At 43.9% G+C, this 25466-nt stretch overlaps 1 protein-coding gene across 1 annotated transcript in view; it reads left to right on the forward strand.

The window, feature by feature from the left end:
• Positions 1–23667: 23667 nt before the first annotated feature.
• CMTM6 (CKLF like MARVEL transmembrane domain containing 6) overlaps positions 23668–25466 on the forward strand; it is a 51351-nt gene continuing 49552 nt past the window's right edge. Inside the window, exon 1 of the mRNA XM_040353079.1 lies at positions 23668–23909. Within this exon, the coding sequence (XP_040209013.1) occupies positions 23814–23909 (96 nt within the window). The 5' untranslated portion in view covers positions 23668–23813. The remainder of the gene's footprint in view (positions 23910–25466) is intronic.

Consider the following 25466-nt stretch of genomic DNA (forward strand, 5'->3'; position numbering starts at 1 on the left):
CCACTACCCACTGGCACGTCAGTATGGGCCTTGAGTATACGTATTGCAATACAAAAGGTGTAAGCAACACAACTAAATAAAAAATAAATGCAGTGTTGAAGGGGAAAAAAGGGGGGGGGTGGTGAAAAGTAAGAAAAGGACAATAAGAAGCACAACATATTCTAAGAATGTTGTATACGTTTTGTTGGATGCCTGAAATTTAGGGGTGTTTGTATGAACAGCCAGAATTTTAAGTCCAAATGGGAGACATTCCTCTTTTTTGTATTTGGTCAAGGGACATGGCAGCCTCTGACTTTACCCATTCCTCTACAGAATTTCAGTTAATACCATCTTTTTTTTTACACAGGGCAACCACCACGCCCCCCCCCCCCCCCACGCTGCCTGCATCATTGGATTTGATTGACAGCAGCGGGAACCAATGGCTGCGCTGCTATCAATCTATCTAATCAGGACATGAGACACTGCTTGTTTCCATTGCAGGAATTACAGGACTCGGGTAAGTATAAGGGGGCTCGGGGGGGCTGCTGCAGTAAAGGTGTTTTTTCACCCTAATGCATAGACTGCATTAAGATGAAAAACGCTGAGTCTAATTTAATATATGTAAACACAAGCTATGGATGGGCTGTACACACTACAGCTTTGCAAATTTTAAATGAAAATAGTTTTCTAAAGTTCTTTGCATTTTGCCCAAGTTGCAGGTGGGCAGAAGCCGAATTTATATTTATTGAACAAGAAAAAGAACATCCCGTCTATTGCTACTTTTTTTATTCTGGTCTTTGATTTAGATCAGGATAATTTTACAGAAAATGTATTTAATATTTTACCAACAATCTAATTGCTAAATGACAGTGGGGATGCAGTGTGTGATGTCATAACATTTACTTGTTTGCTGCTTTCCTTCAAGTTTTGAGTTCAAAGCCAAGTTTATATGCTAGCCCTAATTTTAATCTGCCATAAAAAAAGCATTAATGCTGCTTTTTGTTTTACCTTCTGAAACTACTATTTACTACCATTTACCTGGTTGTCCCTTCGGGCCCACTTGCACCATTGCATTTAATGTGTGCTACTATGCAGGATCAAAGTGCTCCAAAAGTAATATAGCGCCTCCAAATCAGTGTGTTTTTAAAAAATACTGCTTCAACTTTTGTGCGTTTTTTCGTTAAGCCATGTAATACAATATAGTCCAATGGAATCGCACTGAAAATGCAATATGCATTTTAATTGGCTTTTTTTTTTTTTTTTCAAGTTGTGTGTTATTTACCATATTCCTGCAGGAAGAAAACATGCAAAATGTGTCTTGCATTCCATTACACACGAAGTAAGAATAACAATAAACTTTATTTTACATATCACTTTTTGAAGGTAGCCTTCCAAAGCACTTTACAAAGAAAACACAAATACATAAAGGAAAAAAATTGACAATTACATGAAATCTTGTCTTAAAAAAAAAAAAAAAAAGGTTTAGATTTGATTTGAATGTGTCTAGAGAAGACGACTCTCTGGTGTTCTTTGGAAGTGAATTGCAGAGTTCTGGGGCATAGCAGGAGAAAGCTGTCTTCCATTGAGTGTAGGTGAGAAAAGGGGACACAGAAGACCAGAATTTGAGGAGTGGGGGTTACGACAGGGGGGGGGGGGCAAGTTGAAAACAGGTCAGACAGATGAGGTGCCAGGCCATGAAGAGGATCTTAAAGTCTATGCGAAACCTGACGATAAGCCAGTGCAAGGACCCCAGGACAGGGGTAATATGGTCACTTGTACCAGACCTAGTGAGGATTCTGGCTGCAGAATTTTGTACATATTAGTCTATTAATAGTGGATTTGGGTACACCAGCGAGTAGAGCATTGCAGTAGTCAAGTTGGCAGAACATGTATGTATGGATCAGCTTTTCAGCTGCAGTGCATGATGGCAAAGGACGAAGCCGAGCAATGTTCTTCAAGTGGGGAAAAAAGATGTTCTGACAACATTTTGTACGTGTGAATCAAAGGTTAAACTAGCTTCAAATATAACCCCCTAGATTTTTCAATTTAGACTGAAGCTCAAGTACAGTGCCATCTATAGACAAGCTCTTAGGACTGGCCTTACATAATTTACTAAAAGCGCTTCAGAAATTAACAAATGTTCCTGTGCCAATATAAGGAGCATGTTCCCCCATTAACAAAGCAGATAGACCTGTGTGGGCAGAGAAATCCTGAGCATGCAACTCCAGCTGAACTGCGGTGTGTGCTGTGTCTGTCAGACACATCATGGAACACAAAGCAGATTGCATCTACTTAACGGGTCTTGAACCCCTTTTTGTTAGGAGCAAGATCTGCTTCACTTCCTCAACTTACAGGGGTGGCACAGACATAAAGCCTGCGCACCTCTTAAATTCTCCCTCATTATGCATGTTGAGGAAACCGCTTGTGTCTTTTTTTAAGGCGATTTGAATGGGCCCTTATTGCTTTAAATCGTAAGGTGCTGACCAGCGCTTATTATACAGGTAACAAAAATCTGACTTTATGAATCTGGAAACGTCTTTTGATTTACTTGGAGGCCATTTACATTTTTTACATTGCATTGAGGCACTAAATAGGGCTGCCAATGAACCAAAATGTGCAGAACATATGACGTGTCATGAAATTCACTGCAGTGTGTTGCCTTCATGCATTCGGGTGTCATCCAAAATAAATGGCAACGCATGTAAAGTGCATTGTGGTAAGGAGCTCGTTATGCAATACAGAAGTGTAAATGGGCCCTTAAAGTATTTAAAATCAGAGAGAGCCAAGAAACGAACCTTTCTGAAGGTGGTCACAAGTGGCAACCTTTTTATTTCAATTGAGATGTGGGACCTGTAAAAGGCTACAGGAATCCTGCAAAGGCCAGAAAGTGTTAAGCTGGCCATAGATGGTTTGAAGTTCCTGCTGAACTGGCCAAGATTTGAACCATGTATGGGCAAGCTGAATGTACCTAAGATGATCGATCAACTTGGGTACAACCAACATTTGTTATAGTAATAATCTTCCGGCGAGGACGGCTTCCCCTGCCCCCCGCTCTGCCGGAAGAACACAATGGCTCAGCGGCAGGGATTCCCCCATTAACATCAACTTTGTTGATGAGAGAATCTAGTGATTTTTCTTTCCTGCACCCCGCAGTTGCAGGAAAGAAAATTGCACCATCTATGGCTGGCCCTAAATGAAGAGCAACAGTACCAGTTGTGGGCCATAGAACCGTCAACACAGGAGGAATATAAACCTATGCTTTTCAGATCTCTGTTTATGGCAGACTAATCGTAAACAGGGCATATTCATGCAACTACGGAGGTTATTTCATAGAGAAATCAATATGCTGTTCATTTCTCATCTGGCTTTTAACAGAGGCTTAACAAGGAGGGACAGCGCAGGTGACACGGGTAGATTTTCTAAAACTGGTGAACTCCAAATCTACTGCAGCTGTGCATGGTAGCCAATCTGCTTCTAAAGGCTGGGTTCACACTGGTCCGACATTGGGAGCTCATGTCGCATGACGTGTAAAAATCAATGTTTCCCTATGAGAGCCGTCTTAACTGGTCCGACACAAGTCGGTCCGACTTTAAAAATGCTCCCTGTACTACTTTGGTCCTACTTCAGCCCATTGAATATCATTGAAGTCGGATCAAAGTAGGACCCTTGTCCTTCCCATCCGACTTTTGACATCCGACATTGTGATTACAGCAGCAGTAAAAGGAATTTATCTCACTCTGACTTGTTCTTTGACCAATCAAAACAATCCCAGACTATCACAAAGTCGGATCAAAGTAGTATCCTGTTCATGAAAGTCAGATGGATGTAGGATCAATGTAGGACCGATATCGCAGAGCAAAGTAGGATAAAAGTCGTACTACTGTCTTGTAGTATAGTGTGAACCCAGCCAGTGTGAAGTCAGCTCATTCAATTAAGCTTTGGCAATAAAACCTGGAAGCTGATTGGTTTCTATGCAAAGTTGCACCAGATTTTGCACTTTCCAGTTTAGTAAATAAACCCCACTGTCTTTATATGCACACCTACTTTAAATGTGTGGCCTTCTCTTTTTTTTTTTATTAATATTGACAGCACATCATATCTACGGCTTGTAAAACAATCTTGTAATTCTCTGAATTCGTAATGTTATTGCAAGCCACTGAGCAGCTTCAAAGCTTACCCATCTGTTTTTAATAATCCTTCTATAAGGAACTGTGATTAAAACACTTTTTATTTGCAGTTCATATAGCCTTGACTTACTCAGTATTGCTAATTCAGCTGATTGTTTGCATGGGTTGGGTTTTCGGCTTCCCATAATATATTTGTATATTTATTTCGTATTGGGCGTTTGGTGAGCGAAATGCATGTTAAATGATAACATTTTGAACTGATCAGGCTAATGGTTTTTCTTTTCTCACAGATTGTACATGTAAATAATCCCATAACTCATATTTTGAGTGCCAACTTTCACTTCTAAGGAATCTTGATTTTTGGTTTTCCAAATCTTGACTTGACATGCAATGATCCTTGTATAAGAAAATTGTACAAATAAGCTGGTTTATTCCCAAACTGTACTTCAGCAAAAAAAAAATATATATATATATCTCCATGAAAACTTATGTTGTGTGCCTTTTGTTTATTTATAAAAAGCTCAAGTCTGAAGAAAACACCATATTTTATCAAGCGTTTTCAAGAATATTTTACAATTTAAAGCTGTCTTTTTAACCATTGTTCCACTGACTGTACATATATTTGCAGCAGGTGGCCCTTAAAGTGGTTGTAAACCCTTACATACACCCAGTGAAGTGACTAGCCCCCGGTGATATACAGAGATGAAGCAAATCATCTTACAGAAATTGTACATGTTTATCTGCTGCACTCTCTTCTTCAGATCTGTAGAAAGTACACAGATCAAAGGCAGTAGAAGGAAGGGGTCGGTAATCTGATGTTATGCACTACACAGCTAGAGCACAGAGCTTCAGTGTAATCCGTGTTCGTTAGAGGGAACGGGACACACCCCCTTCACGCTGAATCATAGGCAAACATACACAGCTAAAGCTCTCATCCACCTGCTGTGTGCTGGGGGGGGGGGGCAGTATTCTATAGTATTTCCATTTTCTCCTCCTGTGGCAGCTACATAACTGTTTGTGGGGAGGCGTAGGGTTGCTGGGTCAGAACTGGATATGGCCATATCTGGCCAATAACATCACCTGGGTTATCCCACCCCTCTGTTTACTTTTGCAGCAGGGACTCTGAGATATCATTTGCCCCCTCGTCTGGATTATTGAATAAAGGTATGGTATGGTATAGAATTTGGAGGAACCTCATGCCATTTTTCTATTTTTTTTGTTATGTTGGGTCTCCCTTAAAATCCTCTGGTATACATGTTTTCTTTTTAACCACCTGAGCCCTGGAATGTTTTTTCCCCCCTGCCTGACCAGGATTTTTTTTTTTGCTATTTAGCTTTATTTTAACTGGTGCAGTGCATCCGGAATCTATTCACAGCGCTTAACTTTTTCCACATTTTGTTATGTTACAGCCTTATTCCAAAATGTATTCAATTCATTATTTTCTTTAAAATTCTACAATCAATGCTCCATAATGACAAAGTAAAACAAGTTTGTTTGAAATCTTTGCACATTTAAAAAAAATTCCCATGTACATAAGTATTCACAGCCTTTGCCATAACACTCAAAATTGAGCTCAGGTGCTTCCTATTTCCACTGATCATCCCTGAGATGTTTCTACAGCTTGATTGGAGTCCACCTGTGGTAAATTCAGTTGATTGGACATGATTTGGAAAGGCACACACTTGTCTATATAGGGTCCCACAGTTTACAGTGCATGTCAGAGCACAAACCAAGGCATGAAGTCCAAGGAATTGTCTGTAGACCTCGGAGACAGAATTGTATTGAGGCACAGATGTGGGGAAGGGTACAGAAAAATGTCTGCAGCATTGAAGGTTCCAATAAGCACAGTGGCCTCCATCATCCATAAATGGAAGTTTGGAACCACAAGGACTCTTCCTAGAGCGGGCCACCTTGAAATCTTTAAAAATAAAAAGTTCCTCAGGACCATGGGCCCATAAGGGAGCCAGGTCTTTCTCCTCTACTAGGCAGAAAAAAACTGAGCTGATCAGAACAGTGTGAGTGGTTATGACCAGAGGGACCGCCCCCTGGGTGGGGCTGTTTCAGCTTTGCTAAAGTTTACATGTTTTAACCATGTCTGCCTAGTCCTCTCCTAATAGATGGAACATAACCCTACAGTCAAGAGTATAAGGAAGCTGTGTCCATACATGGACATAAGAGAAAGGCTGTTTTACGCTGTCTTCTCTGATCCTCCCATTCTCCCCAAACCATCTCCTGATGAAACAGAGCCTTGGGGGCACTCTGCACATGCTCAGTTTGGTGTGTACTGCTAGAAAGATTTTTTATTTTGTTCTTGGGAGGTTCATTTGATCAGGACAGGGCCAATCACCACTGTCCAGAGGGTCAGGGGTCATGCGGCTTCAAATGATAGTCAGAGGCGAATGAAAACTCCTCCTAAAAGCTTTAACCAGACACTGATAGAAGTCACAAGACTTCTATATACTGCTGGTGATGAGGAAAGGTATTTAGAATTTACTAACGCTATTGCATTTCCATGTTCTGTATACTGTGGGAAACCAGATACTGTATAGTAAATGCAGGGCCCTGGGTTTAGTAACACTCTAAGTACTCATAGGTGGTTTCCTAACCCTAGCTACTCTAGATTGAATCCTGAGGAATCCTCTTTTATTGTTCAGTGAAATAAAACGTACTTGCAGAGAAAAACCTTAGTCCGTTCCGCCCCATTGATGTGAGTGACACGTTATTTACATATCTCATGCACTAGCCTGGAGACAGGCATTATTTTTTTTATTCCCACCCCACTCCTTTTTCTAAAGTCATGTGGTTACTTTTCTGGATTTTGACTGGATGTTAGTGATCATAGAAGAATTTAGTGTAAGGAATACATAGGAAAATAATGCATGTTGACAAGGGGAGTGTAGAGGTGGGCAGGGAGTCTACTGTCTTCACGACTCCACCCACAGAGCTCCAGACAACAGATCCACCCACAGAATCTGCAGTTTTTCAGTTCTTATAACAGACAGAGGGGAGACATTTGACAGGTGAGGATACATGCAGAAGGCATCTATATCCTGATAGATCAGCACTATGGCAGTAGTTTAGAAAGTAAATTAGTGGGTTTACATCCACTTTAACACAATTTACTTATCCAGACAAAGGCAACATCATTAAGCAATAGACAATAGAATATAGTCACCCCCCACCCCATCACAGCAAATAGTACACAACAGCCAACACACAATATATACAATGTATACAGCATTGAATCTGACTAGCACCGATCAGACTGGGGTTCTCATTCACCCAGTGCCCCTATTAGAGACACAGGGTGATCTACACATAAGAGGCATCTGGGAAGCAGGACAAGTAGCCTCCAGGGCAAGCTGAGCCGCACAAATCCCCCGACCTAAAGTCACACCTGTCGCACATCTCCCCTTTCAGCAGGGGACTAACACAGGAGGAGACCCCAGACGGGTTGACTCCAAAGTTAGTCAGTTGTTCCAGTCCCCCAATGCTGGTATCCACACAGTACCCCAAATAAATTGTCCCAAACAGAGCATTACTCACCCAGCCATATCCGCTGCTGGGGAGAGGCCTGGACTGGCCCTTCTCCCTGGGGTCCTTTCAGCTGCTGGAGAGAAGACAGGGTGACTGGGCTCAGTCTGTCATGCTGTTGGGGGTCTGGGCCAACTGCCCAGCATCTCTGGGCTTTACAGGTGGGGACTGAAGCCCCATCCACCTTTACAGGAAATTAGTCCTCTGTTAGTTGCCAGCCCTTCTGCTGGAAACCCCACACAATCTGCTCTGGCTAACTGTTGGGGAGGGAGGCCGACTGCCCCAGCTCCTTGGAACTCTGTAGTTATTACCGCTGCTGGGCAAAGGTTGGTAGGACTCTGGCCGGATGACAGTGCTTCAGCTGGGTTGGTGTCATCATTCTGGGGTGCCGTCTGCTGTTGGAACTCCCTTTCACTGGTATTATTTCCCAGGTGCACACACCCTTGTTGGGGAGGGGAAATGGCTGCTTCTCCTCCCTGCATCTCTGAAATCCACTAGGAAAGAGGAACCATCACCTTCTCACCTCGAGCCTCCGAAACTGCCACGGGTGTAGAGCAGGGGTCTGCAGTACTCTGTCCTGCTGCCAGTACTTGAGCAGGCGATGTATAATCTAGAACATCCTCTGAACAGTCCATTAAGTACATACATTCTGTAATCTGTGGCTGGGGAGATGAGCCAACTGCCCCAGCTCTCTGGAACTCCACAGTTGTTGCCATTGCTGGGTAGAGTTTGGTAGCACTCTGCCCTGTTGCCAGCATTTCTGCTGGGGACTCCACATCATCCGCTTCAGCTTTGGGGATGGCAATCTCCAGATTTTCCACTGCTGATTCTCTGGCATTCTGCTGGACAGGTGCATTCCTCATTCCAAGATCATCCCAAGCAGAAACAGGATCATCAAGGTCAGTCAGCACTTCAGCTTTGGGGATAGCAATGTCCAGATTTTCCACTGCCGATTCTTCAGCCAGGATTTCAGAGTTGTCAACTGGTATTTCCTGATAGTTCCAGGCAAATGGAGTCCCATCCTGCTACTGAGCAGAGTCTAGAAGCTGTCTGTAGGCGATCTCCAGCTCCCATTCCTGAACGGGCAGAAACTCCAAATCTTTCTGTGCTCCATTATTTCCTCCAAACATCACTCCCAAAGTCAGGGTCCCCGGACAGCCTCCAATACAACAATCTCAGGCCATCATAGTCAAGTCCTTCTGTGGGGCTGTCATCCGATGACCAAGGGCACTCTTGGGCTACTTACCACTGGAGGGCTCTGTAGCTCTCGTCCAAACCGCATCTCTGCCCGGATCAGCCTGCTAAACTCAGCTGTCCACTCCTGCTTCGGTTGTTCCCCCAATAACAGCATTCGTACTTCATACTGCGAGCAGTACCTTACATGGATGGAGGGGAGAACTCTTCCCTGGTGTTTCTGCTCGAGAACTAGCGCTTTCTTCCAGAGTTCGCAGAGAATATAATCAGATCATCCCAGCAGGACCTCCTCTGATATTGGTCCTTTATGCTGTATCTGCATCTCTCGCAACCACCTTCTGAATTCCTCTTCCATGGCGGCTGGTATCTGTACCTCTCCTTTTAGCTGGTGCTGCTGTGACTTCTGCTGCTGCAGCACCTCTTTGCTGTAGCCAATTTGCGTCCACAGCCGATATAACAAGGTCTATGATCTCAGCTGGAGGGTTAGGACCATAATGTGCCAGTCTTATTTTAACAGCCCGATCAAAACTTGCCTCTTCGGGTGTCCTGTCTGTTATGCTGGGCCTTTTGGTTATGTTGGGTTTTCCGGCTCTATCCATTTCCACTAGTTTTGCGATAATGTCCCTCTTCTTGCAGTTGTTGGCCAGTCGGCCCCAGAACTTTAGCTGTTCATACTGTGCTTCCTGTGTCCTCTTGTAGCTGTCCTTTTGGCTGTGGGAATCATCCCGCTGCTTGCCGCCAATGTAACAACACCCCGAGTATGAGAGGGTTTAAAGCCGTTTAGGACATTCCCTTTCCGAACACCAAGGCAGCTACCAGACACTCCAATTTGGCGAACAAGAACCCCATATGAATACGAGACAAAGCTCTGTGTTAAGGGTCAAACAGGAATATTACTTTTTTGGAAGGAATACAGACTCTTTATATAGACTTGAGAATACTGCAGTAACCACATGAACAATGACCCGGATCCACCCACATCACACAATAGTTACATAACGAACCCCCAATACACTACACATTATTCTGAGTGTCAATACATCCCTTAGCAGACAACAGTTGAGGTCATTAGCACACTTAATAATAGGTGAATGGAAATCTGCTTCAGACATGATTAACACAATTTACTTTTCCAGACAAAGGCAACATCGTTAAGCAATAGAATACAGTCACACCCCACCCCATCACAGCAAATAGTACACAACAGCCAACACACAATATATACAATGTATACAGCATTAAATCCAACTAGCACCGATCAGACGGGTTCTCATTCACCCAGTGCCCCTATTAGAGACACAGGGTGATCTACACATAAGAGGCATCTGGGAAGCAGGACAAGGAGCCTTCAGAACTCTCCAGGGCAAGCTGAGCCGTACAAACCCCTGACCCAAAGTCACTCCTGTCTCAGTGTGAATATCTCATGAAAATTTTTAACATGACATTCAGCCGAGTTGTCAGAATGACAATCGGCTGTTTTTTTTTCTTTTTCAGTGCAGTACATACCATATTTTCACCGCCGCTTCCGGGTATGTAATCTGCAGGACTGGGCGTTCCTAAGTGATTGACATCCTTCCGACTGGCGCATACAGCGCGTCACTAGTTGCCGAAAGAAGCCGGACTGCGAGTCGGCTCTATACGGCGCCTGCGCACCGACGTTCGGCTTCACAGATGGGATCTCCCATCCTGGGTGGACGTCATATGACATCCTGAGCTTCCCGGGCGTCTAGAGGGGGGGGGGGTGCGACATTGCGTGAGACCCGGCGGCTGCGATGTCCGATAGGCACCTGCGATTGCCCGCAATCACGGCAGGACCATCAATCTGTGTGTGTAAACACACAGATCCAGGTCCTGTCAGAGGTGAGGAGACCGATGTGTGTTCCCAGTCCAGAGGAACACACATCGGTCTCCTCCCCTTGTGATTCCCCTCCCCTACAGTTAGAATCACACACTAGGGAACATATTAACCCCCTCAGCGCCCCTGGTGTTAACCCCTTCCCTGCCAGTCACATTTATACAGTAAACAGTGCAGTTATAGCACTAATCGCTGTATACATGTGAATGGTTCCAAAAATGTGTCAAAAGTGTCCGATATGTCCGTCGCAATGTTACGGTCACAATAAAAATCACAGACAGCCGCCATTACTAGTAAAAAAATAAAAATAAAATAAAAATGCAATAAAACTATACTCTATTTTGTAGACGCTATAACTTTTGTGCAAACCAATCAATATACGCTTATTGCGATTTTTTTTTACCAAAAATATGTAGAAGAATATCTATCGGCCTAAACTGAGGGAAACAAAAATTTTTATCGATTTTTTTGTGATATTTATTATAGCAAAAAGGTAAAAATATTGCATTTTTTTCAAAATTGTCGCTCTATTTTTGTTTATAGCGCAAAAAATAAAACCGCAGAGGTGATCATATACCACCAAAAGAAAGCTTTATTTGTGGGGGAAAAAAAGGACGCCAATTTTGTTTGGGAGCCACGTTGCACGACCGCGCCGCAGTGCTGAATCGCAAAAAGTGCTCCGGTAAGGAAGGGGGTAAATTCTTCCGGGGCTGAAGTGGTTAAACAACCACTTTTGGCTATGAACCGGAAGAACTCCTTTTCTTTCGGCTGCTTTTGTCCTTGTTCACCAATTGGTGTTACAATCCATCCCATATCCTTTATACAGGTGTTGTTGATCACCTTACCTTTTACATTTAAGACTGGGTTCACACTGGAGAACACAGCGGCACAGAGCAGGAGTCCGTTGCGTCTCCATTCACTGTTTCGGGTCCAATTTCAGCCCGAATTTTGGGCTGAACTGAGACCTGAAATGGACCAAAAGATGCACAGGACTCCTGTGCAATTCGCTGTGGAGATGTGTGAACTGGCTCCATAGCGCCATTGCTCCATTGCTATGATGGTCCCAGGTACTAATCACATAGTAAATAATTGTCATGAATAGTGGCCATTCATGAATAATTATTTACTAATGTGACTCTGTGATTGGTCACAGTAATCACATTGTGTACAGTGTTAATCGCAGAAGCCCCAGTACCATGTGGTAGCCATTCAAGTGGTTGTAAACCCATTATAACAACTTTATTCTTTATGCAAGTAAGCCTATATTAAAGCGGAGGTTCACCCAAAAGTGAACCTCCGCTTTTCGGAACCCTCCCCCCCTCCGCTGTCACATTTGGCACCTTTCAGGGGAGAGGGGGTGCAGATACCTGTATAATACAGGTATTTACACCATTTCCAGGTATAGACTCCCTCGGGAGTCCCGCCCCTTCGCGTCACCCCCCGTTGTGTTCTAGGAAAAACACGACTCCCAGAACACAGCGGGGACCAGTGAGGACGGCGCAGAGCGACTCGCGCATGCGCAGTAGGGAACCGGGCAGTGAAATTACCAACATGTGCGGGAGTGACGTCAACGTGGCTCCGGCCAATCACAGCACTGCAGCCGCCAGGGGTGTCAGGAGGGTGTGGCTAGGGGGGCTGGAGCCCCGAATGGGTCCCTTAAAAGCCCAGAGTGTCAGGAATGCAGCATCCAATTGGCAGCCCCGAGCGCCGCCGATAGGGGACCACTATTATTAAGAATGGCGCCGAGTGATATTGCAAGTCCCGCCTTCTGGAGCCTGCGGCGCCTATGATGGACGTCCCACAGGTCCAATGCCGGGACCGTGGGACGTGTGTCCAATTCATAGGCGCCGCAGGCTCCAATTACAATTACGAGCCACATCACGGTAAGATCCCGGCTCTCCTCTCCTCCTTTCTGGCTGCCTGCCGTGACACATGATGGGCGCGCCGCCGGGATGAGAGGCACTGAAGATGGCGCAGACGAGCAGTACACTTGCACATGTATGTCAGGTAGGTGAAGTCAGTGTATGTCAGGTAGGTCCATTTATGTCAGGTGGGTGAAGTCAGTGTATGTCAGGTAGGTCCATGTATGTCAGGTAGGTGATGTCAGTGTATGTCAGGTAGGTCCATGTATGTCAGGTAGGTGAAGTCAGTGTATGTCAGGTAGGTGAAGTCAGTGTATGTCAGGTAGGTCCATGTATGTCAGGTAGGTGAGGTCAGTGTATGTATGTCAGGTAGGTGAAGTCAGTGTATGTCAGGTAGGTGAAGTCAGTGTATGTCAGGTAGGTCCATGTATGTCAGGTAGGTGAAGTCAGTGTATGTCAGGTAGGTGAGGTCAGTGTATGTATGTCAGGTAGGTGAAGTCAGTGTATGCCAGGTAGGTGAGTGTATGTATGTCAGGTAGGTGAGGTCAGTGTGTCAGGTAGGTGAGTTTAGAGGTCATTGATGGGCACTGGTAAGCCAGGCAGCAAGTGAGCTTACCCTCCGCCACACAACCCCACCGCCCAGCCAAAGAAAACGCTACAACCACCCCTGACTACCCCCCCCCCCAGTGGCGACTTTGGGCTGGATCCCCTGGTCTTTTTGCCACCTAGCCCAGCCTGTCGCCGCCCGCCTCACAGCCTCTCAAGTCTTAGGCCCCGTACACACGACCGAGTTTCTCGGCAGAATTCAGCCAGAAACTCGATCGGAGCCGTATTCTGCCGAGAAACCCAGTCGTGTGTACACTTTTGGCCGAGGAAACCGACGAGGACGAGCCAAATAGGGAATAGTCAATGAGGAAACTTGGCTCGCCGAGATCCTCGGCGGCTTCACAAGGAACTCGACGAGCAAAACGATGTGTTTTGCCCGTCGAGTTTCTCGGACGTGTGTACGGGGCCTAACTCTTCGGGCCCCGGCTACTAATGGATGGGGAGCGAAGGAAGATCACTCTGCCAGGGAAGGCAAGGAGATAGGCAGGTGGCTGGCCAGGATTTGAGCCAAGGCAGAATAACATGCAAGCGAAGCTGAATGGGCATGCGCCCCGAAACTGAAGAAATATTCCCTCCACTCCGACCAGCACATGATCATCAGAAAGGGGCACAGATAATGGGAAAAATACAACCCCCCTATGCTAGTAGGCACGGCGGAGCGGGGGGTGTAATTCTAATTTTTTCATTTTAATTCTGCACTGATTGGGGTAGATTCACAAAGGAGATACGACGGCGTATCTCCAGATACGCCGTCGTATCTCTAGATACGCCGTCGTATCTCTAGATACGCCGTCGTATCTCTGAGTCTGGCCGGTGTATCTATGCTCCTGATTCATAGAATCAGTTACACATAGATTTCTATATGTGAAGAATACAGCGCAGGTCTAAGAATATAATAAATAATGACGTGATGTCAAAATCTATTATTGTGTGTAGCTGCTGCAGCAAAGAAATGTTAGATGAACAAATAATATAGAATGTAAAAAAGAATAAATGCTGCGCTGCTAATAAGGTAAATGTGTGTAAATCATTACTGGCATGATATGGTGAACAATTATACACATCACAAGAAAAAAAAGTGCTTATGTGCTAAATACAAAAGTGAGATAGTGCACACAAATATATAAAGTCCATATAGCTGTGATCAGCTAGAAGGTGATTAAACGTAACAAATCTTCATATATGCACCGAGTTGTGTTGGAAAGAAAATCCACAATAAGTGTAAGACAGCTGATTGAAGCACCTCCACCTCAAGTAAATATTCTGCTTACCGAACACCAATTAATAAATCACATGTAGTACTGATAGGTAACCTCCGTTCCCCAGCTAGGTTCTTCCACACCAGATGGAAACAATGGGTAGTCCTTAGCCAGAACGCACTCATGCGTTGAACCCAGGAGTGAAGACAAGAAGGGCAAACATAGAGTAGTACTGCTAACAAAGCGATTTATTGATAAAATAAAGTTTATGCACTCACATGTCCAAAATAGTACATTGGCGTGTATTTAAAATGTAAAAGCCGGCCGGCTTGAATAATCCGCTCGTTCCTTCCGGATAGTCGCGGGCAAACAGTGATGACGTCAGCACGCCGTTCCTCCCTACGCCGTTTCGTCAGTAGAATGACATCTTCCAGGGGCACGAGCGGCGTGCTGACTCGCCACTATTTATGTGCATTCAGTGTCGATAGGACCGCCCAGACTTGACTTCCGGGGATCGTGGACACAGATCCGCCATTTTTGATGAGGGATCCTATACCTAATAGTCTATATCCCAACTGCAATTGAATGTTGGTGCTGACGATAATTTATAAAAATAAGCAATATATCAAAATTAAGCCGTTACGGCACACATAAGGTGTACTACTAGGAACAGAAAATTAGTAAAAATGGAAAAAGTGGAAAAGAAAAAACCCAAAACGAAAAAACATTATTGAGGAAGTCCTGATACCCCGGATGTCAAGTCAGGTTCACAGCATGTATTTCAAAGATGATATTAAACAATCCTATTGTGAAATGACCTAACTATTGTCAATAAAAGCGTTGACATCAACGTCTATATTTAATCCATATGGGGTATATGTGCGGACACGGTGTATCCAGGCCATTTCTAGCCTGGATAGTTCTCTTACTAGAGAACCACCTCTCCAATGGGCATCATATTTGTCTATGCCCAGGAATATAGTTCCCTCAGGATTCCTATTGTGACACAAATCATAATGGTGTGATACTGAATGGTTTGGGAACCCTGATCGTATATTGGTTACGTGTTCTCCCAATCTAACCTGCATGGACCTCTTGGTTCGGCCTATATATTGCAGTCCACAAGGGCACTGCAACAAATAGACTATACCTGTTGAGCTGCAGGTAATAAATGGTTCGATGGAATGCTCTCTCAACGTGCTGGTTGACACAAACTTCAGAGTTTTTTTAGATGCAACTTTGTTTAATGTACAGATTTGACATCTGCGACATTGGTGGTATCCAGAGATACCCCTCTGAAAAAAAGAAACCTTTTTTGTTGGTGGATCAACAACATTTGGAGCTATTTTGTCCCTTAATGAAGGGACACCTCTGAATATGATCTGAGGGTTAGCAGGGAGAAAAGTGCTAATTAACCTGTCACTACCCAGCAAATGCCAGTGCTTTTTGATGATCTTCTTAATAAGATAATGCTGGGTAGAATAACTGGTAACAAATGGTATAATGGGACCCTCCCTGCTTAACCTAGTGGTGGAATCTAAAAGTTTAGAGCGGTCAATATCAGCAACCTCTTTCCTTACAATATCCAAGTCGCTAGGTTCATAACCCTTCTCTACTAGTCTGATTTTCAGGACTTCAGATTGGGTTTGGTAATCTTCAAGAGACGTGCAGTTCCTCCTCATTCTGATGAATTGGCTCTTGGGTACAGAATTGAGCCAGTTTTGATGGTGGCAACTCCCCACCGGAATGAAGGAGTTCCTGTCCGTCTTCTTAAAGTATGTTTGTGTTTGAAAGTTACCTCCCTTCTTATTGATGGTAAGGTCAAGGAAGTTGATTGTTTCTTTGTTAAGTGCGTGTACCCAGATCTAGTTCAAGTAGAATGTGTCCTCATACTATGTCACACCTTTCAATTTAGGTGGTTTTTAATGTTGAAATGTTCGCGGCATACAATCTATGTCGGATTATTCTGATTAGTTTGAATGACCGTAAGACATTATCTTCTTTTACATATTCTTAGTGATCAGCTGCCATATGATTTGATTTAATTTCTATATTGAGAATTATCGTCAGCACCAACATTCAATTGCAGTTGGGATATACACTATTAGTATAGGATCCCTCATCAAAAATGGCGGATCTGTGTCCACGATCCCCGGAAGTCAAGTCTGGGCGGTCCTATCGACACTGAATGCACATAAATAGTGGCGAGTCAGCACGCCGCTCGTGCCCCTGGAAGATGTCATTCTACTGACGAAACGGCGTAGGGAGGAACGGCGTGCTGACGTCATCACTGTTTGCCCGCGACTATCCGGAAGGAACGAGCGGATTATTCAAGCCGACCGGCTTTTACATTTTAAATACACGCCAATGTACTATTTTGGACATGTGAGTGCATAAACTTTATTTTATCAATAAATCGCTTTGTTAGCAGTACTACTCTATGTTTGCCCTTCTTGTCTTCACTCCTGGGTTCAACGCATGAGTGCGTTCTGGCTAAGGACTACCCATTGTTTCCATCTGGTGTGGAAAAACCTAGCTGGGGAACGGAGGTTACCTATCAGTACTACATGTGATTTATTAATTGGTGTTCGGTAAGCAGAATATTTACTTGAGGTGGAGGTGCTTCAATCAGCTGTCTTACACTTATTGTGGATTTTCTTCCCAACACAACTCGTTGCATATATGAAGATTTGTTACGTTTAATCACCTTCTAGCTGATCACGGCTATATGGACTTTATATATTTGTGTGCACTATCTCACTTTTGTATTTAGCACATAAGCACTTTTTTTTCTTGTGATGTGTATAATTGTTCACCATATCATGCCAGTAATGATTTACACACATTTACCTTATTAGCAGCGCAGCATTTATTCTTTTTTACATTCTATATTATTTGTTCATCTAACATTTCTTTGCTGCAGCAGCTACACACAATAATAGATTTTGACATCACGTCATTATTTATTATATTCTTAGACCTGCGCTGTATTCTTCACATATATTGCACGTTATTTAGATACCATTTACAGCAGCGGTTATTACACTACCTAAGGTAGAGTTTATATATCACATATATTTTACAGTTTGGAATTATATTTGCATATATTTTTTCTTTATACTGATTTTGATTAATCTGGGTTGGTAACTCACTTTCATATCACATATTTAATTATGGATGTTTTTGAATACCGAGCTGCCAAAAGAGTTAATACTGATGGAGTTTTCCAGATGTATCAAGAAGGAGATTTGAGTGGTCTGTTTGTCAGACTGAAAAATCTGACCATTGCTGAGATACATACACAATGGGATGTAGCCTTCTTGGAAACTTATATCAAGTTAAGTATGGTTCCAAGAAGCCTGAGATGGCAGGTGAGCCCCCAAAAGGGTGACCTAGATCTCCAGGAATGGTTCAGATATTTTAATGAAGCAGGGGTAAATTTCTTGGAATTTTTGGTTACTAGGAAAAATACGAAACTTACCAAATTAGACAATGAAATTAAAGCGTTAAAGGAAACTATGTCATCTCATAAGGAGAGTGACGAATATAAAGATAGATCCTCTAACCTTTTAAAAATTTTAGATAGAGAAGAAAAGGAACAGAAAATAAAGAAAAAGAAAAAGTATAATAGAGATTTTAGTGACTACCAATCGAGTCTAGTTTTTGAATGGCAGAAGAAACTGGCTGCTGAGGAACAATCTGAATCAAACTCCCGAATGGAAGCTATTATGCAGGGTGAGGAGACCCCAATTACAAGGGTCACTCTCCCACAAACCCCGCGGGTTAATAAAGATCAAGGCAAGACTCCTAAAAAGAAAAAGATTGCCAAAAAGGTAAATAAGACTCCACATACACTTCCAAACAAAACAACTGGTACCTTCCCCAATAATTACCATCAAGAATACAACTCGGGTTGGGTCAAACCATCTCATGGTAAATATGTGGGTAACACAGAACGTAATGGAGGTGCTTATTACCAAGGTCAACATCACCATTATAGTGACTCCCCAAGGAGAGAAAGAGGCAATGGAAGACATGGTGCTGAAGGCCATTACTATGGCCCCAATCAGGGACCTATAAGTCACCATGGTATTCGCCACCATACAGGTAGAGGTGGAGATGACTATGATGATGACAGTGATACTGATGTGAGAAACCAATTTTATCCATTAAGAGATAGAGATGGACCACGCAATACCAGTCAATTAGATTATGAAAGGGCTAACCAGATTCAGGAACTTTATAGGTTAGGCCCCTCAAGAGATTTCCCTTTAGACCAACTAGGCACTCGTACAAACGATCAATGGGGTTTTCCCAGGGTCAATCACGGTGTGAAAAGACCAGTAGAAAACAAAGAGGGTGCAGAGGGGGGAGGAGAACAAGATCCAAAGAAACAAAGGATGTAGGGGATTTGGGCATTTACAATTTGAGTTCCCACACTTTGACACAATCGGAACTGTCATTGTTGGATAGAGGACTCAAATTTGCCCCCCCCAAAAAAATGAACAAATTTTCCACGTATATGGACGTTCATCGTTATATACGGAAAATTAATATCAAGCGTTATTTCGCTGGCCTCCCTAACCAAGATAGAGTCATAACTCAGCATTCCTCTATTCACTCAGGGTTGGCTAACGCATCCACATGGAACCCTCCAGGGACATTGGCACCATCCCTCAGGGTCTTTAGGGATGTTGTACTCAGGGATTTGGAATCCATTAAGGTAACCAATCAGAAAATGGACCAGGAATTAATTAAGGGTCTTGACTCCCTATGTAATAATAGCCAATTGGTTATCCGCCCAGCGGACAAGGGAGGGGGCATTGTTGTCATGGATCGTTCGAATTACATTGAAGGTACCATGAAATTGGTGGATGATCGAAACACCTATTCACTTCTTAGGGGTAACCCAGTGAATCTATACCAAAATGAATTGGAGGTGTTAATTAAGAAAGGCCTCGATCTAGGTATACTGAATGAGAAAGAACGTGAATTTCTTATTCCTAGGGCACCTAGAACCCCAATTCTCTATTGTTTGCCAAAGATTCATAAAAGTCTCACTTGCCCCCCTGGACGCCCGATAGTCAGTGGCATAGACTCGGTTACGTCCAGGGTGGGCAAGTATATTGACCATTTCTTACAACCCTTGGTCCAACAAATGCCATCATATTTGAAAGATACCAAGCAGGTCATCAATATGCTGTCTCAGATTCAGCCTAGGGATGATACCTGGCTGGTGACGGCTGATGTAAGTTCATTATATACCATTATTCCACACGAGTTGGGTATATCAGCTGTCAAATACTATTTGGATGCTCTCTCTGACGTACCTCAAATACAGAGAGATTATTTGATTGAACTTTTGGAATATGCCGCTGGACATAATTATTTCTGGTTCAACCAAAATTTCTACCAGCAAATTAGAGGTGTCGCCATGGGCGCAAAATATGCGCCGAGTCTTGCCAACTTATTCATGGCCAAATGGGAGGAGGATGTCGTCTATAAGGACCGCAACCCACACATTCTGTTGTGGGCAAGGTATATCGACGACATCCTCCTCCTATGGAATGGCACTAGGCCCCAACTTGATGAGTTTATAGGTTCCCTAAATAATAACAATAGGGGGATCCATCTCGTCCATGAGATGGACAAAGAAACAATCAACTTCCTTGACCTTACCATCAATAAGAAGGGAGGTAACTTTCAAACACAAACATACTTTAAGAAGACGGACAGGAACTCCTTCATTCCGGTGGGGAGTTGCCACCATCAAAACTGGCTCAATTCTGTACCCAAGAGCCAATTCATCAGAATGAGGAGGAACTGCACGTCTCTTGAAGATTACCAAACCCAATCTGAAGTCCTGAAAATCAGACTAGTAGAGAAGGGTTATGAACCTAGCGACTTGGATATTGTAAGGAAAGAGGTTGCTGATATTGACCGCTCTAAACTTTTAGATTCCACCACTAGGTTAAGCAGGGAGGGTCCCATTATACCATTTGTTACCAGTTATTCTACCCAGCATTATCTTATTAAGAAGATCATCAAAAAGGACTGGCATTTGCTGGGTAGTGACAGGTTAATTAGCACTTTTCTCCCTGCTAACCCTCAGATCATATTCAGAGGTGTCCCTTCATTAAGGGACAAAATAGCTCCAAATGTTGTTGATCCACCAACAAAAAAGGTTTCTTTTTTTCAGAGGGGTATCTCTGGATACCACCAATGTCGCAGATGTTAAATCTGTACATTAAACAAAGTTGCATCTAAAAAAACTCTGAAGTTTGTGTCAACCAGCACGTTGAGAGAGCATTCCATCGAACCATTTATTACCTGCAGCTCAACGGGTATAGTCTATTTGTTGCAGTGCCCTTGTGGACTGCAATATATAGGCCGAACCAAGAGGTCCATGCAGGTTAGATTGGGAGAACACGTAACCAATATACGATCAGGGTTCCCAAACCATTCAGTATCACACCATTATGATTTGTGTCACAATAGGAATCCTGAGGGAACTATATTCCTGGGCATAGACAAATATGATGCCCATTGGAGAGGTGGTTCTCTAGTAAGAGAACTATCCAGGCTAGAAATGGCCTGGATACACCGTGTCCGCACATATACCCCATATGGATTAAATATAGACGTTGATGTCAACGCTTTTATTGACAATAGTTAGGTCATTTCACAATAGGATTGTTTAATATCATCTTTGAAATACATGCTGTGAACCTGACTTGACATCCGGGGTATCAGGACTTCCTCAATAATGTTTTTTCGTTTTGGGTTTTTTCTTTTCCACTTTTTCCATTTTTACTAATTTTCTGTTCCTAGTAGTACACCTTATGTGTGCCGTAACGGCTTAATTTTGATATATTGCTTATTTTTATAAATTTTATCAACAATAGTTTCCTTCACTGTTCCGATCATTTTCTGCCATATATGATCGGACAATTTTGAAGGTCATATAATCGGACCACAGGTGGATTTAATAATATGAATCCATTTTTGATTCGATTTTACATTTTATATATAAATATTCATGATTCGATTCATGACTAGATTTTATATTTTATATATATTGATTCATGATGTCACATTGCCAACCAACAACTGGTTTGGGACTTGCACCACAATAAGTGCGTGTACCCAGATCTAGTTCAAGTAGAATGTGTCCTCATACTATGTCACACCTTTCAATTTAGGTGGTTTTTAATGTTGAAATGTTCGCGGCATACAATCTATGTCGGATTATTCTGATTAGTTTGAATGACCGTAAGACATTATCTTCTTTTACATATTCTTAGTGATCAGCTGCCATATGATTTGATTTAATTTCTATATTGAGAATTATCGTCAGCACCAACATTCAATTGCAGTTGGGATATACACTATTAGGTATAGGATCCCTCATCAAAAATGGCGGATCTGTGTCCACGATCCCCGGAAGTCAAGTCTGGGCGGTCCTATCGACACTGAATGCACATAAATAGTGGCGAGTCAGCACGCCGCTCGTGCCCCTGGAAGATGTCATTCTACTGACGAAACGGCGTAGGGAGGAACGGCGTGCTGACGTCATCACTGTTTGCCCGCGACTATCCGGAAGGAACGAGCGGATTATTCAAGCCGGCCGGCTTTTACATTTTAAATACACGCCAATGTACTATTTTGGACATGTGAGTGCATAAACTTTATTTTATCAATAAATCGCTTTGTTAGCAGTACTACTCTATGTTTGCCCTTCTTGTCTTCACTCCTGGGTTCAACGCATGAGTGCGTTCTGGCTAAGGACTACCCATTGTTTCCATCTGGTGTGGAAGAACCTAGCTGGGGAACGGAGGTTACCTATCAGTACTACATGTGATTTATTAATTGGTGTTCGGTAAGCAGAATATTTACTTGAGGTGGAGGTGCTTCAATCAGCTGTCTTACACTTATTGTGGATTTTCTTTCCAACACAACTCGGTGCATATATGAAGATTTGTTACGTTTAATCACCTTCTAGCTGATCACAGCTATATGGACTTTATATATTTGTGTGCACTATCTCACTTTTGTATTTAGCACATAAGCACTTTTTTTTTCTTGTGATGTGTATAATTGTTCACCATATCATGCCAGTAATGATTTACACACATTTACCTTATTAGCAGCGCAGCATTTATTCTTTTTTACACATAGATTTCTATTAGTGTACGCTGATTTACGCCTAGAAGTATGTAAATCAGCTAGATACGCGAATTCACGAATGTACGCCCGGCCGACGCAGTACAGATACGCCGTTTACGTTAGGCTTTTCCCGCCGTAAAGTTACCCCTGCTATATGAGGCGTTCATGCGGCGTAACCATGTTAAGTATGGCCGTCGTTCCCGCGTCGAAATTTGAAAGTTTTACGTTGTTTGCGCAAGTCGTCCGTGAATGGGGCTGGACGTCATTTACGTTCACGTCGAAACCAATACGTCCTTGCGGCGTACTTTGGAGCAATGCACACTGGAATATTCCACGGACGGCGCATGCGCCGTTCGTGAAAAATGTCAATCACGTCGGGTCAGGGTTAATTTACATAACACACGCCGACCTCTTCACAATTTGAATTAGGCGGGCTTACGCCGGCCTATTTACGCTACGCCGCCACAACTTTCTTTTGAGAATACGGCACTTGCCTGTAAAAGTTGCGGAGGCGTAATGTAAATAGGATACATTACGCTCGCACAAAGTTACGCGCATCTACGTGAATCTACCCCCTTGTCTTTGAAATTGCCCCTGCCCCCTATTAAATCCAATCTGGGGACAAAACCAGGGACAGAGTCCTCAATCAGGGGACTGTCCCCTGAAACTGGGGATGTCTGGTCACCCTAAATTACGGGCCATTAATGTCTGCAATGTTATTAGAATGGTGAACTAACCCTATATAGGGGTCCACATATCAGAAGACAATAGAGGGCCCAGTGAGAGGTGAATGAAGGACAGTCAGGCCATGTCATACTCACATAGTTGCCAACATTTTTTAAAAATGTCCAGGGACACTTTGCAGCACAGCTATTAATTAATTACCACACTGACTTCTCCGAAGCTCCACCCACTTCGCATAATCTTCGCCTGGCGAAGATTATGCGTAGTGGGTGGAGCTTCGGGGAAGTGAGTGTGGTAATTAATTAATAGCTGTGCTGCAAAGTGTCCCTGGACAAATGTTGGCAACTATGTACTCAGCAGTAGAAGGCTCTGAGGGAATTTTGTAATGGGGCCCCCCATGGAAATCCCCGCCCGTCCAGGGAGGAGGAGGGGGTGACAGCTTGAAACCGCCGCACTTTCACTTTCGCTTTCCAGCGACTCCATTTTAGTGGTGACCGAGCTGAGGAGAAGAAGGAAGTGCTGAGAACACAAAGAAAATTCCCCTCATAGCGAGGAGCGGCCATAGTAGAGCAGTGACTTATCGTGTGAGGAGCAACCAACTGTCACCATGGCCGACCAGGCATACCGGGAGACCACAGAGCCCCTGAATAAGCCGCCTCCCGAATGGACCTTCATACAGCTCGCCTTCAAAGTGTGTCAACTGGTGAGTGCGGGGAGACGGGGTGTCGTGTGGCGGGTATCGCTGTCTTTCCGGGCGGGCTCTGCGCCCACAGGTAGCAGAAGGGAGGTATGACCCGAATCCCCTCACGCTGAGGAGAACACCTAAACTGCACGGCGGGCATGGCAACCAATCAGCTTCTACTTTTTATTTTCAAAGTTTAACTGCACAAGCTGAAGTTAGAAACTGATTGGTTACTATGTATGTATGTTGTTCTAGTCTAGTACATTCCCTGCACTGTGCCCATGGAGGACACCTAGTCCACTGCCAGGGGCGGGAAGAGAGAGCTTTGTATACATAAGTCCTTGTATTAGATGTTTACAGTATATACTGACCATCCATAACATTGTGACCACTGACAGGTAAAGTTACAAGGGCACATGAAAGTGGGTGCGATATATTAGGAAACCAGTAAATACGATGTGTCAAAAGCAGAAGAAATGGTCAAGCGTAAAGTCTTGTACATGCTACTAGTTTTTTGGACTGAACAAAAAACCTGACAGCTCAGGTTGGAGCCACTGTACTAACAATCCGATGTTAGTACACCGATCTCTCCCGCGGTTCTATTGTATTCTGAAAGGGAGACAGCTCTGTAGCTAAAATGTTGGAATTGTTCATGATATATAGGTGTCGGAGCACACAGTTTGTTGTATATAGGGCTGCATAGCCACAGACCGATCAGAGAGTCCATCCTGGCCTTTGTCCACAGCCAAAAGTGCCTACAATGGATACCCGAGCATCAGAAGTAGACCAAAAAGCAATGGAAGAGGGTGGCATGGGCTGATGAATTCAAGAATGGTTTGAGGAACACAACGAGTTTGAGACATTGAGATCTCAATCCAATGTGGTATGTACTGGAAAAACAAGTCTGATCCATTAGGGCCCCTTTCAGACTGGGATTGCCGCGGGAATCAGCCGCTAGCGGTGCGGTATTAACCCCCGCTAGCGGCCGATAAAGGGTTAATACCGCCTGCAATGCGCCTCTATAGAGGCGTATTGCCGCGGTTTCCCATTGTTTTTAATGGGAAGGAGCGGTATACACGCCGCTTCTCTCACCGCTCCAAAGGTGCTGCTGACAGGAGATTTTTTTGTCTCCCGCCAGCGCATCGCCTCAGTGTGAAAGCCCTCAGGCTTTCACATTGAGTCTGCAGTGAAGGAGTTTTTCAGGCGGGATAGCAGCGCTATTTTTAGCGCAGTACCGCCTGAAAAACTCCTCAATGTGAAAGGGGGAGTTTTTCAGGCGGTACAGCGCTAAAAATAGCGCTGCTATCCCGCCTGAAAAACTCCTGAGAGGAGCAGCGTGTATACCGCTCCTTCCTATTGAAAACAATGGGAAACCGCGGCAATACCGCCCGCAATGCGCCTCTATAGAGGCGCTAGCGGGGGGTTGATACCGCACCGCTAGCGGCTGATTCCCGCGGCAATCCCGGCGGTATAGTGCCGCTATTTTTAGCGCGTTATACTGCGACCGCGGCTCCCGCCCCAGTCTGAAAGGGGCCTTAAGGCCCCACCTCACAACTTCCAGGACTTAAAAGATCAACA

This window comes from Rana temporaria, chromosome 5 (genome assembly GCF_905171775.1).
Source record: "Rana temporaria chromosome 5, aRanTem1.1, whole genome shotgun sequence".
Taxonomy (NCBI): domain Eukaryota; kingdom Metazoa; phylum Chordata; class Amphibia; order Anura; family Ranidae; genus Rana; species Rana temporaria.